Genomic DNA, 20,029 nt, shown 5'->3' on the forward strand with positions numbered 1-20,029 from the left:
CCCTCTGAAGGGTAGAAGGAATAGGGTCGATCAACTAATGAAACAAGCGAATTCTTTCAGTTCTCGAAATTGTTTAAAATCATTAAAATGCGTAATCGTACTAATACAAGATGGATCAAGATTGGTTAAGGTCTTTTTCGACATACTTTGTCTCTTTTGCATGGATTGTGCTAACTTCGGTAGTCTTGAACTTCCTTGCAGGTACGCCTTGAGCAAAGAGAACGTCCAATTCTTCGTAACTGCGACCTTTGAGTTCGGGCAAACGGAAGAACGCCCAAATAAAAGTGAGTAAAGCGGTGCCGCCCCAGAAAAAGCCGGTATATCCGCGTAAGTTCCATGCTGTTGGATTCATGAAGTATGGTTGCAAAACTTGCGAGATAACCGAAACAACATAATAAGCATTTCTAGCAATGCAAACGGTCTTTTGACGTAATCTAGTTGAACCAACTTCAGCTGGAATTGACCAGCCTAATTGACCCATAGAAAGTTGATAGCCAAATGTCCAAAGCAAAGTCAAAACAGCTTGAGCAAGTCCAACATGCTTATTGTCTGTCTGAGTGTTCAAAATACCAATAATAAACAGTACACTAACGCAGAATCCCATACCGGTCAAATAAATTCTTCTTCTGCCAAAGTAAGGCATAACGAAAATCCAACTGCAGAAAGCGCCAAATAGAGCCATACCCGTTCCTCCAACGTTTAACTTGTAAGTTTGATCGCTTGTCAAGCCTACTTGCTGGAAGAAGTAAGTAGAATTGTAGGCGAAAGATGAGCCCGAAAGCACTTGTCCTGCGAAGCAGACACAAGCGATCTCTGTTCGTCTTGCTTCGAAGCCTTTGAAGCAGTCACGGTAAGATGTACCAATTTCCATCTCTTGTTCTAACGCGTTTGTCTTTGTGATTGCTGCCAAGGTGTCTTGAATTTGAACTTCAGTTGCATTTTTGCCATATAATCTTTGAAGAGATTTCTTGGCATCTTCTGGTCTGCCTTTTCTGACAAAGTGCCACGGTGATTCGGGAGCAAAACATAACACAGGAATCAAGAATGCAGGCCAAACCCATTGCAAGGCAAAGGGGATACGGAATGCCCATTCACTTTGAAGATTGACCAAGCCAGCAAGCACACCGGAAGCGATTAATTGACCAATGATGAAACACATGTTTGTCCATGAAGTCATGTACACGCGCAAATTGAGTGGAAGAACCTCGGACGCATAAGCAGGTGCAGTCGTTGCAAAGATACCCCAAGTCAAACCACTCAACAATTGACCAATCAAGAGCATGACGGCAGATTGAGCGAGGAAAGTGATAAAGATCAAGCACGATAAAACAGCCAAAGCTGCGATCAAAACACGTTTATGACCGAATCTTGTGGAAAGGTAACCATTCAAAAATGCACCAAAGAATGCACCAACTCCTGAACCGTTATTAAGACCAGCTTGCCATGCTGGAGTGAGTTGATAGCCAGCTTCTGGACTAACGTAATGACCATATCGTTTTGCGAATTCGGGAAATGCAAAAAAGTTACCGAGCAAGTTCAAATCGTAACCTTCCATAATAACACACAAAGAAACAGTGAAGGACCAAAATAATCCCCATTTGCAGCCTTTGGCTGACTCCCAAACCGTTTGCTCAACTTCTTTCTTTGCATTTTCTTCGGCCGCCACTTCCAATTGAGTAACAGTCATATCGAGCACAGGCTCGATCTCTGTATCGTATGTTGCCACCTTCTCGGAAGATACCTTTGCGGATTCATCTTTGATGTCGTTCATGGTGGCAAAAGGCGGGCGGGATAGTATGATATGATGTAGTAAGGATGGATGGATAGGGGAGATGATGATTGGTCAGGATGAAAATAGAAATTGATTGCGTGTTTATATAGCTTTTTCTGTCAATGGTAAACTTCAATATCGTTCCTCGTTCTGTCAGATTAAACTAACTTTGCATGATCTCCGCACTTCCCCACAACCCTGCATTCTTCGCCCCCACGAAATGCTGACCATCCCATTCGGTGGAACTTTACTCTTCCACGGATAGGCGGGAATAGAATAAACGGCATCTTTAAACATAGAGGCTATGTGCTCTTCGAAACATGCCGCTAGTATGAGAATGAAGGATAAAAGTTCCCCCTTCTTTATCATTTTCTTCGGTTTCACTTCGGTACGGCGACTTGCTTGGCCGAAAATAGTCGTTGATTGATTATTGTCTTTTTTATCCGTTACCTGCTTGATGCTTCTATAAATTGAAATCTTTGCCTTGGCATTCGGGGGAATTCAAAAAGGACGCTAACACTTTACCATGCCGAAAGAGCCGATCGGCATATGAGCAGGAGGATATAAGGTGTATGGTAGAAGAGAAGCAAGTTTTGACAACCTCTTTGTTCCTTAGCGTGAATTACCCCAACCCCATTCATTCATTCATTCCTTGAAGTGTGGGGAGCAGCTTTAGCGTATTAACGGCTTGTGTTCCTGCGATTCTCGGTGAATCTTCGGTAAAATTAATACGCTAAAAGCTGACCTCCTTGGGGTAATGATGGTCATCTGATCATCTTTTTTTAACGTTCCTGAACATAAGCAATGGCGATCGCATTCCTTTATTCGGCATAATCACTTCCGCGGAATCAAGCTCGCCATTCCGGTCACGAGAACGTTTCTTCCCCGGAACTGAATTCAAGAAAAGAAAGGATATAAATTGCAAGTGTCTTTGCTTTGCTACCTTTCCTTTAGTACTATCATACGATCATCACTACAAAGATGACAGCCCCAACAACATTTCATCTTCGTAACGGAGGCGTGAGTGTGGTAATAGATGCGAATGCGTTTGGACTTCCAAGTATCGTCTATTGGGGATCAGACTTGGGCAAGAATGTCAAGAATGAAGTTATTGAGAACATTGCAAGAGCTGCTAAGCCGGAAGGTGTTAGTGGTGGATTGAGCATCTCTCCTCGATTGACTATCCTTCCACAACCTGCACATGGATGGCAAGGCACGCCTGGCGTTTCGTTGTATCGACCACAATCCGGAGAATTCTCGTTCAAATTGGACCTACGCTCGATCGAGAAAAAAAGTGGCGAGAGCGGTCTTGTTATCAAAGGAGCAGACAAAGAAGGTGGAGTAAGTTTCACTCTCGCATTGCAAGTGACAAAATCTGGCTTGCTAAGTCAAAAAATCAACATCACAAACGCAGGAAAAAGCGAATTGCAGGTCAATAGCGTATACCTATCCTTCCCTATTCCAAACAAGCAAACAGAACTGCTCGATACGACCGGACGTCATTTGCGCGAAAGACATCCACAACGTCATAAATTTACTGTAGGAAGACATGTAAGAGAATCACGTAGAGGAAGACCAGGCGCAGATGCAACTTTGCTGTTGACGGCAGGTACACCAAACTTTGGATTTGAGTCAGGCGCTGCTCATGCTGTTCATCTTGCTTGGAGTGGAAATCACACTCTTGCAGCTGAGAGAGGTCCAAATTATGCTCCTTTCATTCAAGCTGGAGAGCTGTTGGAGCCAGGAGAGATTGTACTCAAAGCAGGCTCAACATATCAATCACCAGAAGCGCTTGGTTCGTGTGGTGAAGGATTGAACCAAGTCTCACATCGATTCCATGATCATTTACGTCAACGATCCGTTCATCCTACCCTTCCAAGACCTGTCACGATCAACACATGGGAAGCGGTATACTTTGATATGCGATTGGACAGGCTCAAAGCGATTGCAGACGCAGCAGCTGAAGTGGGCGCAGAACGATTTGTTTTGGATGATGGCTGGTTCAAAGGAAGACGTGATGATACGGCAGGATTAGGAGATTGGTTTGTGGATAAAGATGTTTGGCCGCAAGGTTTGCAGCCATTATGGGATCATGTTGATAAACTTGGCTTGCAATGTGGTATTTGGGTTGAACCGGAAATGATTAACTTGAACTCCGACTTAGGTAGAAAGCATCCCGAATGGATCTTACGGCCAAACAAGGCTCGACTACCAGTGGAAGGGCGTCAACAGCAAGTACTCGATATTTCCAACCCTGATGCATTCAAGTATATCTTCACTTGTTTGGATAAAATTTTGACAGATTATCCGTTGATTAAATACTTCAAATGGGATCACAACAGAGATTTGTTGGAATCTGGCAACATCCACGGTCGTGCAGCAATACATGATAATGTTGATGCACTGTATGATCTCATGGCAAAGCTCAAAGAGAAACATCCAGGATTGGAAATCGAAAGCTGTGCTTCTGGCGGTGCACGAGTAGATTTCGGAATCTTGCAACACACTGATCGTATTTGGACGAGTGATTGTACCGATCCTTTGGAACGCTTAACGATTCAAAAGTACACAAACCTTTTGGTGCCGAATGAACTGATCGGGGTACATGTTGGAGCAGCTCGTAGTCATACGACTGGAAGAACGCATGGCTTGCATTTACGTGCAGGTCATACATTGTTTGGACATATGGGAATCGAATGGGATATAAGCAAGATTCAAAAGGAAGAGCTACAAGATTTAGCGAAATGGATCAAACTACACAAAAAATGGAGAGATGTGATCCATACAGGCAAGAGCGTTTACGCAGATCTGGAAGAAGAAAGTGGTGGTGATTTGAGAGGTGTTGTTTCAACAGATCAATCGAGGGCTATTTTCACATACACACAAACAAAGACTTCTCAATATTACCCTGCTGCACCGGTCACATTCCCAGGCTTAGAAGATGAAACGCTGTACAAGCTCAAATTTGTACAAGATCCAGCAACGGATAAGGAACAATTTGTTGGACAATCTCCTTTGCTTTGGACAGAAGCAGGAAAAGATTGCATCCTTTCAGGCAAAGCTTTGAGAACGGCCGGCGTTCAAATTCCAACGCTCTTACCGGAAACATTGATTGTATTCGAAGTGGGAAAGGTATGAGAAGTAAAAATAGATACAGAATTGAATAAAATTGCGAACGAGGCCGGTCGATATGCTTTAAAGTTTTTTAGCGATCAATGGTAGTGCCACCACTGCTGCACATTACAAAGTTTCATAATTCTCACAGATGAAACGACCTGTGACGTCATACATAAAACTTTGCAATTGACTGTCATCCTTGTTCCCGCCAAGGCAATAATAGTGTTCCAAATGTTCTTTGATCCAACGAAAGTTGTGCGGAGCAATTTTATGACAATAGATAAAGTGAAAGAATCGAATATGCGTAGACATTGGATATGCTTCACGGATTGCCATAAGTTTGACGAGGTCGTTGCCCTTATCGTTTGCTAAACCATAGATGTCTAAAGTGCGAAGCCAAACATGTGACAAAGAGATGATTGCTGCTTTTAAAAAGCGTGAAGCATACTTGTTTGTTGCATCTTTGGCCGGAAACTTGTAAAAGTATGTTTTAGCAGGCGCAAAGCCCAAAACCAAACGATTCAGCTTGAAGTTCAACTTTGTGGCTTCAAGATAACGTAAGCTTTCCGCAGTAAACACATCCAGATGAAGAGACTTGATATGATTGTCACTCAAACTTTCGAGAACATAAGCGGGAGTCGAATTGAAAATCCCGACGTGATCGATTTTGGGTAAATCTAACGAATAACGCCATTCTCCGCATGTACGAGTACTGATACTGACCTCCTTACTCGGCTTTTCGTTGATCGTTTCCCATTCTGTATCTTCATCGTAAATATCTAAAGTCAATTCGTATAACTTGGGAAAGTGGATATTTTTGCACGGCTTTGTCTTGTAAGGGTAAGAATCTGCACCTTCAAATGGAAGATCGACTTGGCATTGAATGCTACCATGAACGAGCGTTTTGCGTGCCATTGTCAAGATTTGCCATGCTTTTTCCTCACGTACACGGTCATCCTTCTTGTCGTACCAAAGTTCAATTTTACCGGCTTTGGATAAGATGGAAGACAGAACTTCTTCGGGAAAGAATGTATCAAACTTGATCCCATGGAGAGTGAATTCGTCAAGTTTGCATTGATACAACGGCCATTGAGTGCAATTATCCGACTTGTAGTTCGTCATTGCAACATCAATCGTACAAACGATACGCAAATTTGTCAAGCTATAACATTGAATGATCGTTTCGCGTACTTGTTCCACTACTTTTCGGATGCGTTCCAAAGTTACGTTGTACTTCTTGTGATTTGATTTACACAACGCTTTTTTGCCAATCAAGATCCACAATTTTTCAACATGGAGCGATTTGATAACGTCCAAAACCTTTTTTACGTAGCCATCGCTAACGATTGACAACAAAAGTGGGACAAAGAGCTCTTCTTCTGCATCAAAATTGTTCGTATTGAATGTAAAGATTTCTTCAATTCGTTCAATTACGCAATTATCTGCTTTATCCTCGCCAGTGAAAGCATGCAAGATCATCTTGTTTATCTTTAAGATGACGGTCGAGAGAATGGAAGAAGGAAAGCAATAAAAATTGGCATAGAATCCAATCTGCTGAGCAGCAAAGTAGGGTGACTTTGTTTTGGCTTACTTTACACGAATTCATGCGACTCAATATTCTTCCTCCGATTCAACCCGGGGACTTCCTTGGTTTGTTCCGCATCATTGCGGTTTAAATCTTCTTCATCCCACTTGCTGTGGCGTACCTTAATTACGTCCGACAACCAAAGTCGACAACACTCATAAAAATTAAATAATTCAATAGATTTTCAGGCTAAATCTGACAGGAACTATCGATCCGACAAAGTACAGACGTATCGACATTGTCAGGAACGGAATTGCAAGCCGAGAGTGATGAACAGGGGTTGTTCCAATTCATTTTCATTCCGCGCAACAACGGCCGCCGCCAAATTTCTCGGCCGCAAAGAGAAGAGCGTCACAGGATTCCGTGTTTTCTTCAGTACTTCCATGACTTTGTAACTCAAGAAATGAAACCTCGGCTCACTATCACAAGGCTTGCGGAACGTTACCCCTTTTCTTTCTAATGAGAAATGTATAAAAGGAACAGGTTTGCGACGAAGTAGCATTCAATATGCAACTCAAACAACCTTATGATTCTACACGATGACTAGAGTGATCAATTCAGTCTTGTTCACTTTGCTCGCCTACTCTTTCTTCACCCTTGCTCATTCATACCCTTCATCCAATCCCTTAACGGTACGAGAAACAAACTCAAATGCGCCTGGTTGGGATCCAAAAAAGAAGCCTTTTCCAGGCGTCTTTCGTGATAACACAACTTTCACGTTCCAATCTGCAAAAGATGGCAAAGTGATCATCGAAGACCCTTACAATTGGCTCGAGAAAGGAGATGGCAATGATGTTGATAGGTTCAAATCACAACAAACTTCTTTCACCGATGCATACCTGTCCCAATGCCCGAATTTGAGTCAAGATACAGAAGCTATCAAGAAAGCTGCAAACTTCCCAACTGTAACCTTACCGAAAGGTCAAGGTCCGGTCAACGATCTGACATATATTTACAAAGTCACGTTCCCGAACAAAGAACGACCAATTTGGTTTTTGGCAAAGTACAAGGATATCGAAGCTTCCCGACAGAACAACTATGCCATTCTGCCTGGACAACCATTCTTTGACGAGAATTTGATCAGTAATGATGGTAAGAAAAACATTGTCGATTTCACACTTTCTCCCGATGGCAAAATTGCCGCATACACATATGATGGAGGTGATGGAAACCTGGAAATCTTCTTTCGCAAAACATCAGCACCATTCTTGAAAGGGAACTCTGTTGATGATGACGAGACACGCCTGCCTGATCATATCGTCAACCAAAACGGATTCTTCTGGGTCAATGATAGTTCCAGTATCATCTACTCGCAAAGCGGAGATAAAGATCAAATTCGTATCCATCACCTGGGAAAAGACCAAAAAGATGATTTAATCCTATTGGACTCCGATTCAGCTGATCCTTCAAGTTCCTACACTGTCTACAAAACGCAAGATAATGCATGGATGATGGTCTATCACGGACAAGGCAAGGATGATGGACAGCCTATCTATCTTGCTTCACTCACTCAGCCGCTCACAGAGCCTCTCAAATGGCTATCGATTACGATGGGAACCAATGGCTATTTGGCATATTATACCAACATCGGTAACGACTTCTACTTTTCAAGCAATGGAGATGGTGCAAATAATTACAAGATGGTAAGGCGTCATATTGATCCCTCAAAAGCGCGCACGGTCAAAACGTTGAGCGAATTGAAAGATGAAACACCAGAAGAACTCGTCATTCCGGAACATTCTGGTACATTGCAAGCAGGTGTGGTATTCGCAGATGGTACATTGATGGCATACTATACCGAAGAAGCAAAGCACAACATCTATTTGTACGATTTGAGAACGGGTAAACTTTTGCAAAAGGTGATGGAGAATTCTGGCTTGTACATCCAAGACATCGATTCACCAGCATTGGGAAATGAGGCCTACTTGTTTACTTCTACTTTCAACAAGCCGTACGTGATCACTCGATTCGCCTTTGATGCAAACAAGAAGCTGCAGAGCGAGACAATTGTGGATATGAAGGTTTCGGATGTAGACTTGAATAGTTTTACAGTTGAATTGCATCAAGCACCAAGCAAAGATGGCGTTCAAGTACCATTCACGATCATGTACACGAAAGGAACAAAGTTTGATGGAACGAACCCAGCTTTGCTTTCTTTCTTTGGCTTTTTGGAAACTGATTGGTATCCTTACTACAATCCATATTTCCTCACTTGGGTACAAAGCTATCATGGCATCCTTGTCAACATCAACGCTCGTGGTGGAAGTGATAAAGGTTACCAATGGGCGAAAGATGGCCAATTGGGAAACCATCAACACACATTCGATGATATCTTGGCCGTTGCAGAATATCTTGTGGAAAAGAAGATGGCACAAAGAGGTAAGGTAGCTTTGACTGCTGGAGGACTTGGCGGTACAGGAGCTATGGCCGTTGCCAATCAAGCGCCAGAAGGATTGCTTGGAGCTGTGATTGCAGATAGAAGTGCATTTGACCTCTTACGTTTCGATCAGATCAATCCTTCCGACAAAAGTCTCTACTATGATATCGGTAACCCAGGCATTCCAGAACAATTTGATTGGCTACGTGCTTATAGCCCATTGCACAATGTCAACGCCAATAAAACGTATCCGTTCGTCTTCATCGCTGCTGCCGGACGTGTGAACGCTGCTACGTTCCCGCAACATTCTTACAAGATGATCTCCGAGCTTCAATACCGTCGAAGCATCAATGCCAACCCTTTATTGATGTACATCATCAAAGATGCCGCTCAATCCAACGAGTTCAGTCAAAAGGATGCAATCATTACCTTGGAAGCTTACAAGCAATGTGTTGCAGGATATGGAATGGGCGTGAAGCGTATTGGTGCCTAGCTGATTTACGTGTATATAGTCATCCATCTCGATCAAATGAAACCTTACATAAATATAATTTTACTGCGACTTTTTCTTACTGCAGCGCTCAATAATCATCCAAGTACAGCAGTGCCCTTCTCGACCCAACTGCAAAGCGTGATTTGGCCAAGTGCCTGTCACCAGTGTGATAGCGTCTTTTGTCCAACGGATCGTGCATGATCGACAAGCGCTGCGCTCTTTATAAGCTAATGCAACTCTCTCTTTGTACAATGGAATGAATGATTGGCTCTGTGGTTTAAGCCATAGATGAGCAGTACATGCCTGAAGTTTCCCTCAACGTTCTGCATAATTGTAAAATGCTATCATCATCATGAAAAACTGTTGCTTTACCTTACATTTGCGGTAAAATGTATCGAACTTTTTTTTATCAAGTATACACTTGGAACTTCTGGATTTGATGCACAGGATTGCCTTTTTTATTATACATGATCTTCGAGGGTGGTTAAGGGTTTTCCTACCTTAGTACGATTCGGGTTTTCAGGTATTGCCATCTTGTAGTTGAGTATATGCTTGTTGTTCAGTCCTCCGGCCTCATTTTAGCTTTAAGAGTACCTCTTTGAGCTGGGATCCACCATCGCACGCAAACGTGAAGACTCAACTTCAAAGAAGTGCAAGCCTTCATATTCGTAATTGATGCGATTAACTCCATTTGAAATCTTCCAATCCCAGATCTGCAAATTCTCAACATTTTCCTCCAACCAACGTTTGTTTGTGAAATTAACATTCTTGCATCGAGCAACCGTTACCGTTTTGATTTTGGTCGAGGATAAATTGCTCTTTCGTGCTCGCACTAGGTCCACAATCTCATCGCCTTGATGCTCCAACTTACCATGCACCGTAAGCTCTTCCAGAGGCAGATTCATCAATGTATGCTTGATCTCGCAAAAGAAGACGGGACCTTTTGACGCAACGGAAAAACGAATGGACAGATGCTGCAATAACTTGTATTGTTCGAGGCATTTGGCAAGCTCAGAGACCTGGAGCGGTACCTCTACTTGCAGTGTTGTGAGCATCTCCGCTTTTGGTACTTTCAAGATAGCCGTCGGATCGCGCAAGCCTTGTAAATTGAGGTGTCGAACATTCGAATAGTCGAGCCAGCAGATATCCGAAAAGCCCCTTTCGAAGTTCAACGTCAGCTTCTTTAGGTTTGAAAACCACAGTGCACCTTTTGGTTGTCGCAATAATTCATGCTCCTTCGCTGCTTTGTCTAGGTGGTAAAATGAACACAAAAGTCTGCATTCATCCAGCGTATCCTTTGACACTTCCAAGGCACGTAGAACTCTTGTTGCTTCAGCCATTTCCTCTTCATTCTTTGTTTCGGCTTCATTGGCAATCTCCAGCGTTCGAAGCGCTGAAAGGGTCGCAAACATTGTTTCATCAACAAACAAAGACCCGATCGTGATCCCGATGAGAGACAATCGATCTAGCTTGCAGTTCGCCAATGGCCATTCGGGTGACTTTTTCGGCTTGTGCGTTACGATCGAAACGTCTTTTGTTGATACCAATCGCAGGGTTTTGAGCTTAGAACACTGCGTCACAGCCTTGATGACCATCTTGACCATTCTCTTGTATGGTGTGGCAATCCAACTCCTCCTTCTGCATTGATGGGTGTGACAACAATGCAACTCCGCTCCCATCACGATCCATAAATGCTGTACCTCGGAGGCGGGAAGAGCGTTGAGGATGGCTTCGATGTCTTCATTGTTGACATGCTTCAACGAAATTGGCAAGAAAACACTTGAAAGCTTTCCGCCATTGCGTTCGATCAGCTTGGGAACAATCTGAAATGAGTGCAGAGCACAGAAGTCTTTCTGCTCGAAAGCTACATCCTCTTGCAAGAAGCTTTCCTTCCAAAGCGATTGATGGTAGCGGATGATTGATTTCCAGTGTTTACAGACAAGCTCTAGCTTTGTGAGAGCAGGTAGAGGCACACGACGAAAGATTTCATACATGACCTCATTGGGAAGGCGTTCTGCCAGATTTGGTCCTGATATCAATTCCGGCGTTGATGATTCTTCTTTCATCTTGAGCTTCTTCGGCGAAGGATCCATTGATGGAATGCCGTCTCTAAGAATTTGTTCTCGATCGAAGAAGAACGAGATGAGGGTATGAAAAAGGATGTGATTGCTGAGCCGCATGAGAGGCGTCGTATGCTAAGTATTTCTGAACTGGGTAATGAGACGGGGCAAAAGGAGCGCAAGAAATGGAATATTGAGTGACCGAGTCTTCTTGCAATTGCTTGGCTTCGTGTCTATTTTTTGAACTTGATTAAGTAGACTTGATGGACGGGTTCATGCAACAAATTAGCCGCTGCCGCCTCCGCTGCTGCTGCTATTGCTGGAAATGATAAGCATATCGCGTGCATATATCCCATGGCAATATCTTCGCTCCGCCATAAAAACTGCCCAAGTCTGGTCATGCTCATGTACTTCGTATTCGTGACTATGAAATTTGTCCAGTAATATACAGGTTTTTATTGTACAAATATTTTACATATCTTCGGTCGTCAAAGCGGGAACATTTAGCATAGCATCACGTCTCTTGGTGCTCAATGACGGTCATTCTTGAAGGAACAAAGTTCACGGGATTACCCCTTTCATAAAAGTGCAAGTCGGTTTGCTCGTAGCATAACTTGTTTGCTTTCATTTCATCTTCCGTAGGAATTGCAACGGAAGAGTGTTCTCTTTTCGTCAGATAAACGTGATTAAACGTCGGCAGATTGTTCTCGAGCCATCGTGATCCATTTCCAGTTAGAGAATTTTCTTCTTGATCTATGATTGTAACTTCTTTCAAGCTTGGAGAGGTAGCATCGTTTTGACGGTAGCGGATAAATTTAACGATTTCATCTTGAGATCGCTTGATGGGCTCCCAGACCACTAATTCCTGCATTGTGTGCTGTTGTTCAATGAAAGTAAGGGCTTTCTCGGATGACTCAACGGAGTAAGATCCAACTCTATGGACCAATCGGAGCGATACCTTTTGCAGAAGAGGATGTTCACGAGCCCATCTGCGAAAGTCTATCGAACCATCGCACTGATCTGGCGATAAGTTGAGTCGTACAAGATTTGGAGCGCGCACAAGGAGGAGCAAGACTGGCACTCCAGTATGACAAAACGTTAGAGTTTTCAGTTTTGGCAAGGTAATTACCGGTCCGTCATCTTTCGAAAAGTACTGTGTCTTTTGGGTATTGAGAACATAGTCAGCTCTTTGCTCGGGGAGAAAAAGATGAAGATCAATTGTAACCTCTTCAATACTTTCACTGGCGACTGCTAAAGAAAGAGTAATGTTCGTCATCATTAGATAATGTTGCTCAGGATCAATGACTGACCAGTTGCTGATTTTGAGAGATCGTAGCGTCTTGAAAGCGTTGTAAATTGCTAAGTTCGTAAAGAACATGTCGAGTGGTATATTCACAAGGGTCAGATGTTCAATCTTGCACTTAGAAATAGGCAGGTCTTCCTCCATTGGTAAGTGTCTGTACATGGCGAAGTTATTCAAATTCGTCACCAGGCGCAATGAGGTAAGTTGAGAGCACCATTTTACAGTCCCAACAACGCATACAAGCAATCTATGTGCCGCTTCATGACTGATTGACCGGCACGAGCTTTTGTGGGCTTTGCAGCAATGAAGATTTGCTCCAATCAAGATCCATAAGCACCTTACGCCGGCTTTCGTGATATTCAGCAAAGCACAACGTATCTCTGTCTCGCTGCAGAAGTCTATAGGAATGGGCAAGAAGACTTTTGGTGTAGTTGCATTGCAATCGTCTCTTTGGAGTAATTTTGATGCCAATTTGAAAGTTTGAACCGCACAAAAGTCCTTTCGCTCGAAAGCCAAATCGTTGTCAAGGTAAATTGCATCCCACCAAATTGCATGATGATCAGATAAAATCTTGTTCCACTGTTTGCAGACTAGCTGAGCGTTTGCTAAATCTCGCAAGGTGATCAAACGAAAGATTTGGCATAAGATGTCATCCGAAAACAGAGGATGAGGAGGGGAAGAAGAATTGTTGGTTGCCTCGTTTTGTAATGCTTCCTGAAAGCGCTTCTCGTCCTCGTCCTTCGCCGAGAACATTTGATTTGTCTTTTTGGAAGATTTGAATCTATCAATGATCGTCGAAAGGCAAGCGGTAAAAACCCTGGAATAAAGACGGTACGATAAGTTTACAGAAGACAGCATCTTGTTTACCCGTGTCAGTATTACTCACATTTGATCTCGACACTATTGACGAGACGATAAAGGTGTTGATGGCGCAGACGAAGGAAATTGTTAATGAAAAGGAGAAATACAAACTCAGATTGGCTTTTATGATGGGACTTGATTAACCCCAACGCGCACAGACTTTTCGCCGAATCACAATGTCTGTGCTCTCAATCACCTCCTCGAGGAACCGGATCAAGTGTCTTACAATCTAGCTTTAATGAACAAAAATATCAAGGCATACAAAGATGACAATCTGTACTGTGAACAATAGACATCGATCGAAGATGCAATCCACTACCCAAGCTCTCATGTGACATCGTCGGAGATCCATTTCAATTTATCATAAAGTCACAATGACCGTCATGGTAAGCTCGGTCATGTTGATGGCCATCAAGACATGGTCATAAGATTAAAATCGTCTTTTTCTGGATGAAATTGCTTACTAAGCTGTACTTCCATCGATTCTTAGAATGAAATCGGCAAGAAAAGTGACAAAAGTGTTGCAAATGTAGGGATGATCGTGAGGATGAATATTTATTCAAAATACACACGTCATTTTTTGATCAAAATTCCACACCGTGTAGGAAATGGCGTGGGGTGCGGTGCGGTGTGCGCGCGATGCATACAGTCAATAGCACAAGTCCTTTTGGCCTGCCTGCCTTGCACCGGCTAAAGGTGTGAAGGTGTTCGAACCCAGCCTTGCACTTTCCATTTGCACACGCTGAGGCGTTAATTTTGAACTATCCGACACACAAAGGGGTGAAATCGTGTTCTTCACAAAGATCGATGTCATTGATAGTAGCCTTTGTGAGAAGAGGGTGAGGGACTTAATTTGATCAACTGCTTGAAACAAAAATGAATGCGTCATAATTGAAACCTAGCCATACTGTATGACGGGCAAGCGTATGAAGCGAATTGCCCTGCTTAGAGTGCTTCAACGCTTGTGGCCCCCCTATAGAGAGAGTCAATTAAGCGTACGCTGTGCTTATTGTTAAAGCGCGCACAAGTAAGAAATGGCGTGAGCGGTTCATATTGTGCCGCGCCCTACAAGCAAGCACGCAGCGCATACCGGCCTGGTTATCATTTTTTTTTATTCAACACAAAAGGCAGAGAGTGCTAAATACCCTTTTTGGCAGGCATACAGTCTCCTGCTTGCGTGCGCGCGCGCGTATACACGCGGTAGCCCAGATGCCCACCGAGCCTGCACGGAGTGTGGTGTGTGCGACGGTGGTGTTGCAATAACAAAGCCTGTGTGTGTGCGTACGTGCTCAAGCGTATTGGGCACTGTATGTGTACAGGCTTTTAAAAGCCTGTACACTGCGTGCGTGCGTAAGAGTGTTTTATACTTTGCACTCTGAAGCACTTTATAGGTGTACGCACACGCCAGTGCTTGAATATTTTTTTTGCACACTCAATAGGCGCACACCTAATTTGAACACGGCCAAAGCCCCAAAAGGACCAAATAGGTGTAAAAAGGCAACCTTGAGCCTAGAATGCATCCATAATCTCCCCCCTCATCATCCAAAAAAAATCAACAATTGTGAGTGTTATCGATCTCATTGCCATCAATTCAAACCTTTTTCTTCAATTCATCTTTCAAGGGGGGCGCAATTCAAACAATCATAACCTTATCTTGTCTTTGCCTAAAACGCGTTCGATTCACCCACACACGCACAATCAACCACAATCGTCCAGGCCCATCCAATTGATATGTGTACGGGCAGGGATTTAGAAAACGCGTTTGAAGCGTGTCTATCCCAGCCTAGCATACGCTCCTCAACCTAGAGCTCTCTCTGTCTTTGGCTTGACCAGCTTACAACGTCCCATTATCACAGGCAGGCGGATAAGGTGATGATGATGAAAAGCAAAACTTGATTGATTGGCAAAAGATTCAAAACGTGTTTTTACGCGTTGACTGGCAATTCTCAACGGATGATAAAGTCGTTGATGGCTGTTGAGGATGCTTGCACATACTCTCATGGCCATCAACACTTTCTCAGCGTATGGCTTCTATGCATGCATGCAATCAACACTTTTTACTGACACCATTCTCCACACCAACACTTTCTCTTTTCCTCCTTTTTTGCATTTGCGCCTACTCAACAAAACAGACAATCAAGATGGCCAAAGCAGCTAAAGCAACAAAAGCAGTCGAACCAGAGGTTCCCCAAAAACAAAAGCGCACAAAGAAGGACAAAGATGCACCAAAGCGTGCATTGAGGTGAGTAAGAGGTGATCGTTGGTACACAGAGCAAGAACCTGACTGTTTTCCCATTCTTTCCTCCTTACAGTGCATACATGTTCTTCTCCCAAGACAACCGTGACAAGGTTCGCTCTGACAACCCTGAAGCAAGCTTCGGTGAAGTTGGTCGTTTGCTCGGTGCCAGATGGAAAGAGATGAGCGAAGCACAAAAGCAACCATACAAGGATATGGCTGAACGTGACAAAGTTCGTGCAACAAACGAAAAGAGTGCATACAAGACTGCCGCAAAGGCCAGCAAATCAAGAAAGTAGACGAGATGATAAAAGATCGTTCGTGCGATTGATTGTACGAATTATAACTTTATCATCTTGTATTCACTTTTCTCCAGTCGTTGCTTGTATCGTTTGTCTCTCTTTACCTCGTTCCATCTTTTCTCATTCACGCTCGATCAGAAAGCCTTCCTCAACTCTTTCCCTCTTTTGTCATCTTTTTTTTTCTGACGTCGTGCATTAGGCATAGATGTGTGTATCAGTTTCGTGTCAGTTTACCTTCTACCTTTTATTGCTTTTTGCAATGATCATAATTCGTCTCTTAATTTCGTGAAGATGGTGAATTAGCTAGCTATTGCATTCAATCTTAGATCATACAGGTAGGTATCAGAGTTTAAGTTGCACCCATCTTGCCTAAAGCACCAGCAATCGAAACGGCTGCCCAATCCGGTCTCTTGTTCGCACCTTCTTTCTCATCTTCATCCTCACGTTTTGCTACCAATGCCTCTGCCTCTAATCTACGCAATTCAATCTCTCTTCGATCACGAATAAAGTGTAACATGCTGATAAAGTGACGTTTGCTGCTTTCGATACTTGGCATACCATCATAAGCAATACTTGCGCTACCGGCATGCATCATTCCTACACCCACGGCCGTTTGAAAAGAATCCGAATTGGAAATCGTGCTTCCGTTTGGACCGGCATTCGAACCGTTTGCAGCATTTTGCTTCTCTTGCGTTTCGATTCCGTTGGCAATCAATTCTACCAACGAATTAATGTACTTCGGAGCAACGGCTTCAACGCCATGTTCAAAGTAGTACAAATATTGATCCAAAGCGTTGCAAAAGATATCAATCGTACTTCTTTCATCGATGCAGGAATTTGCGATCCTTAAAGCCTTTTGTAAGCACTCCAACACACGTTTGCCATCACGCAACAGCGGCTTTTCACTCGTTCCACTCTTTCTACCATGCAATTCCGTCTGCCACCAAAGATGACTTGCCATCATCACCGCTTTGGCTTGATGTGGCTTCTTTAGCAACTTGGCTCCATGAAGAGCAGCTTTAGTGATCAGGGTATCGTAATTATCCACCCCGAAGCATCTTGATGAGAACAAGGTCGAGATGATCAAAATGATTGCATTGATTTGTCTCTTGCTATCACTGATCGATTCTTCGTAGATCGTGAACGCTTGAACGTAAAATTCGTAGCCAAGTTCTTCGAATCCTGTTTCATCGGCAGATTGTGCTGCAAGCAAGAACAATCGTAAACATGTCTCGGAGGAAGCTTCGGAGAGATTGTACAACGTTGTGATGACTTGATGAATAAATTTGTACAACGTGAGCATCTTGGATTCCCACGACTTTTCTAGCTTTTGTCGCAATTTGTATCTTCTTGCCAATTTTACAGCAGATACAATCAAAGGCGGCAATGTGAAGCGAATACGTTCTCCTCCTTGTGCAAAATGCTTCCTTGCGGTTTGTAGCAAGCTGAATTGTGTTTCCAAATCATCGGATCGGAACAGATGCACAGCTCTTGCTATCCAACCTTGTTCTTCTGCCATCTCTTCATAATCGTACATTTGTTGTTGGTGTCTATTCATGAGATGTGGCGGTCTATGTCCTCCCTGTCCGTATGCACCTGGTGGTAATTGCCCTCCTTGCATATAGCGTGGATCTTGTGCTGGATAGGATGAACCCGGTCCTCCAACGAATTGTTGGTGGTGTACAACATCCTTTTGATCTTTGATGAGCGTGTTGCACAGCTCTAGAACGCCATCCACATCTTCGGGTGTTGACATGATGGTTTCATTCTTGAGCACACTCATAACGACTGCATTAGCGATATTTTTGCGTGTACCATACGGCTGGACCGCCAAAAGAGCCGTGTAATTCGGCAGAGCCAGCAGTGTCAAGACGGTCAAGTAAGAGTTGATCGGTGATACCAGCAATGCACTCAAATGAGCTGCTGTCGTTGGCGAATGCAGGTCAGGGCTCTGTTGGAACTCGTTGACCTTTTCCCGAGCGAACGCCAGGACCTGGTCAACATACTCCAACTGATCAGGGTAACAGCTTAGAGAAAGGTTGATTAAAGAAACCAACAAAGCGGTAATGTCCTGTATGGAGAGGTCGGGACGAGCACGGATCAACTGAACAACCTGAGCCCAAAATACCTCGAATAGCTTCACATCTTCGGGAATACCACGATATTTCTTGGGAGTTGCTTTCGTCAACCGTTGAGGGGTATCTGGTGCTTGTGCCTGCGCTGGTGTTGATGGAGGCTCGGTGGATCCGGCCTTCTTGCCGTCATTTGCTCCAGTTGCAGCTTCTTGTTCTTTGACAGTATCCTGATTAGAAGCTGGAGATGCCTCTGCTTCCACTTCAGCACTTTCAGCTTTAGCAGGAATAGCATTCGACGTCATTTCTCTTCCACCATCTGCTTTGTCCTCATCATCGGTCTTCGGCGCATTGTTCTCCCCCGATCCTTCGTTCCAGGCACTCTCTCCCCACGCGTTATCTTCCATCCCTTCTGGCATTCCCATGAATGCAGCTTCAGCTGTCGAGTTGTGTGTGGCTACATTGGGTGCAGCAGCATCTGTTCTGTCAACTGCAAAGCCAGATGGCTCTACCGGCGGAGGCGGAAGGGTACTGGATCCAACAGCGGGATTGTCTAGATCGGGACCGTTCTGTGTCGTGACACCATCTTCTGCAGCAACTTCATCCCAAACCGAGCTGGGACCTTTGCTTTGGCCGGTCAAACGCATATTCTTGGTCTTATCGGCCAGTCTTTTACTCGCTTCCTCTTCCTGCCTTCGTACCTCTTCTGGGCTGTCATTCTCCGCTTCTCTAGCTGCATATGCAGCTAGTCTATCGATCAATGAAATCACAATCTGCTTGATATTGACTTTTGGATGTAGCTGAGCACATGCGGAGAGGAACGGCCCAAGTGTGCGTAGATGGAAATCATCCGGGAACACCTGAATGACGACCTCCATCAAGTATTCTTGAGCAATGACATCCTTGCAGTTCACAACCTGTTCTAGAATGCTTGGAAGGATGATTCTCCGGTACAATTCCAGATCGACACCTTCTAGCTGACTGAGTCTGACAAGGTTTGTTCCCACGAGGATTCTCAACTCTTTCCGCTCCATCTCACGCTTTTCACGATCGCGGGAATGACCTTGATGCTGCAGTCTGACCCAAAGCTTATTCATTTCGATAAAGTTTGTCAAGACGAATCCGATACTGTCTTGCAAATTTCCACTTGGACCCATACTGCTGCCAACGGGTAAATAATCTCTTGTTGCTCCACTGAGGTAATGCCGTAAGAACAATCCTCTTGTGGGATGTTGAACACCTCTTCCCATCTCCATCACATCTTTCATGATTTCTTTGATTGGTGCATCAGGAATCGACATGTACACAGCTCCTACAGTGATCATGAGGTACAATCGCGGAACGATGTTACCACAATACTGGACAAGCTCATAGAGGTCTGCCAGATGGTGCTTGCCCGTTGTATGTGCGTCATAGAGATAGATTGAAAGATGTCGTAAGGCATCAAAAGCTGCCATGTATAGCTTGTAGTAGTTCTTCGGCGAAAGGGAGGATGTTCTCAGTTCAGACAACATCGTAGAAGCCGATTTGAGAGCATCCATCAATAATTCCGAATCAAGACATCTTTTCATCTGAACTTGTTGCACTTTGACAACGTTTAATGCCTCATTGAGGATCTTTTGCTGAGATTCCTCCATCTTGCCGAATGCAAAGATGTGGTAAGGACGAATGCTGTCCTAGTTACTTGTACCCCTCTGTCACGATTGATGAGCGTGAGCTGTGTTGCTGGTTCTGGCTTCTTCGATTCGTTGCAAGCTTTAGTGGGATGATGCTGAGAGTGATGAACTGTAATTATCATCTTGTCGGATTAGAGTCTTGAATATCTTCTCCTCTAATAAGACACACACACACA

General features: G+C 43.8%; 8 protein-coding genes across 8 annotated transcripts; 3 read left to right on the plus strand and 5 right to left on the minus strand.

The window, feature by feature from the left end:
• Nucleotides 1-115: 115 nt before the first annotated feature.
• FA14DRAFT_123671 (maltose permease MAL31) lies at nucleotides 116-1,687 on the minus strand (the record flags this gene model as incomplete). The annotated part of the gene is made up of 1 exon (XM_025496590.1): nucleotides 116-1,687. One exon carries the CDS (start codon nucleotides 1,685-1,687, stop codon nucleotides 116-118), a length of 1,572 nt encoding a protein of 523 aa, XP_025354321.1.
• A 700-nt stretch (nucleotides 1,688-2,387) lies between these two features.
• On the plus strand, nucleotides 2,388-4,960 carry FA14DRAFT_67733 (alpha-galactosidase). The gene has a single exon (XM_025502692.1). It carries the CDS (start codon nucleotides 2,753-2,755, stop codon nucleotides 4,907-4,909), a length of 2,157 nt encoding a protein of 718 aa, XP_025354322.1. The 5' UTR covers nucleotides 2,388-2,752; the 3' UTR covers nucleotides 4,910-4,960.
• On the minus strand, nucleotides 4,961-6,367 carry FA14DRAFT_185457 (uncharacterized protein; the record flags this gene model as incomplete). Its single annotated transcript, XM_025501456.1, has 1 exon — nucleotides 4,961-6,367. The coding sequence occupies one exon, from the start codon at nucleotides 6,365-6,367 to the stop codon at nucleotides 5,012-5,014; it is 1,356 nt and encodes a 451-aa protein (XP_025354323.1). The 3' UTR covers nucleotides 4,961-5,011.
• A 747-nt stretch (nucleotides 6,368-7,114) lies between these two features.
• On the plus strand, nucleotides 7,115-9,238 carry FA14DRAFT_108871 (prolyl oligopeptidase; the record flags this gene model as incomplete). The annotated part of the gene is made up of 1 exon (XM_025495854.1): nucleotides 7,115-9,238. A coding segment is annotated over one exon (2,124 nt), but the record flags the coding sequence as incomplete, so codon positions are not given.
• A 689-nt stretch (nucleotides 9,239-9,927) lies between these two features.
• Nucleotides 9,928-11,436, minus strand: FA14DRAFT_180657 (uncharacterized protein; the record flags this gene model as incomplete). Its single annotated transcript, XM_025501028.1, has 1 exon — nucleotides 9,928-11,436. One exon carries the CDS (start codon nucleotides 11,434-11,436, stop codon nucleotides 9,928-9,930), a length of 1,509 nt encoding a protein of 502 aa, XP_025354325.1.
• A 417-nt stretch (nucleotides 11,437-11,853) lies between these two features.
• On the minus strand, nucleotides 11,854-13,750 carry FA14DRAFT_185466 (uncharacterized protein). The gene has a single exon (XM_025501457.1). The coding sequence runs from the start codon at nucleotides 13,562-13,564 to the stop codon at nucleotides 11,918-11,920; it is 1,647 nt and encodes a 548-aa protein (XP_025354326.1). The 5' UTR covers nucleotides 13,565-13,750; the 3' UTR covers nucleotides 11,854-11,917.
• Nucleotides 13,751-15,877: 2,127 nt separating this feature from the next.
• Nucleotides 15,878-16,319, plus strand: FA14DRAFT_161592 (high mobility group box). The gene has a single exon (XM_025499181.1). It carries the CDS (start codon nucleotides 15,887-15,889, stop codon nucleotides 16,100-16,102), a length of 216 nt encoding a protein of 71 aa, XP_025354327.1. The 5' UTR covers nucleotides 15,878-15,886; the 3' UTR covers nucleotides 16,103-16,319.
• Nucleotides 16,320-16,389: 70 nt separating this feature from the next.
• On the minus strand, nucleotides 16,390-19,814 carry FA14DRAFT_148166 (vacuolar protein sorting-associated protein 35; the record flags this gene model as incomplete). The annotated part of the gene is made up of 2 exons (XM_025497369.1): nucleotides 16,390-16,702; nucleotides 16,760-19,814. The coding sequence occupies 2 exons, from the start codon at nucleotides 19,812-19,814 to the stop codon at nucleotides 16,455-16,457; spliced, it is 3,303 nt and encodes a 1,100-aa protein (XP_025354328.1). The 3' UTR covers nucleotides 16,390-16,454.
• Between the last annotated feature and the right edge of the window lie 215 nt (nucleotides 19,815-20,029).

This window comes from Meira miltonrushii (genome assembly GCF_003144205.1).
Source record: "Meira miltonrushii strain MCA 3882 unplaced genomic scaffold FA14scaffold_3, whole genome shotgun sequence".
Taxonomy (NCBI): Eukaryota; Fungi; Basidiomycota; class Exobasidiomycetes; order Exobasidiales; family Brachybasidiaceae; genus Meira; species Meira miltonrushii.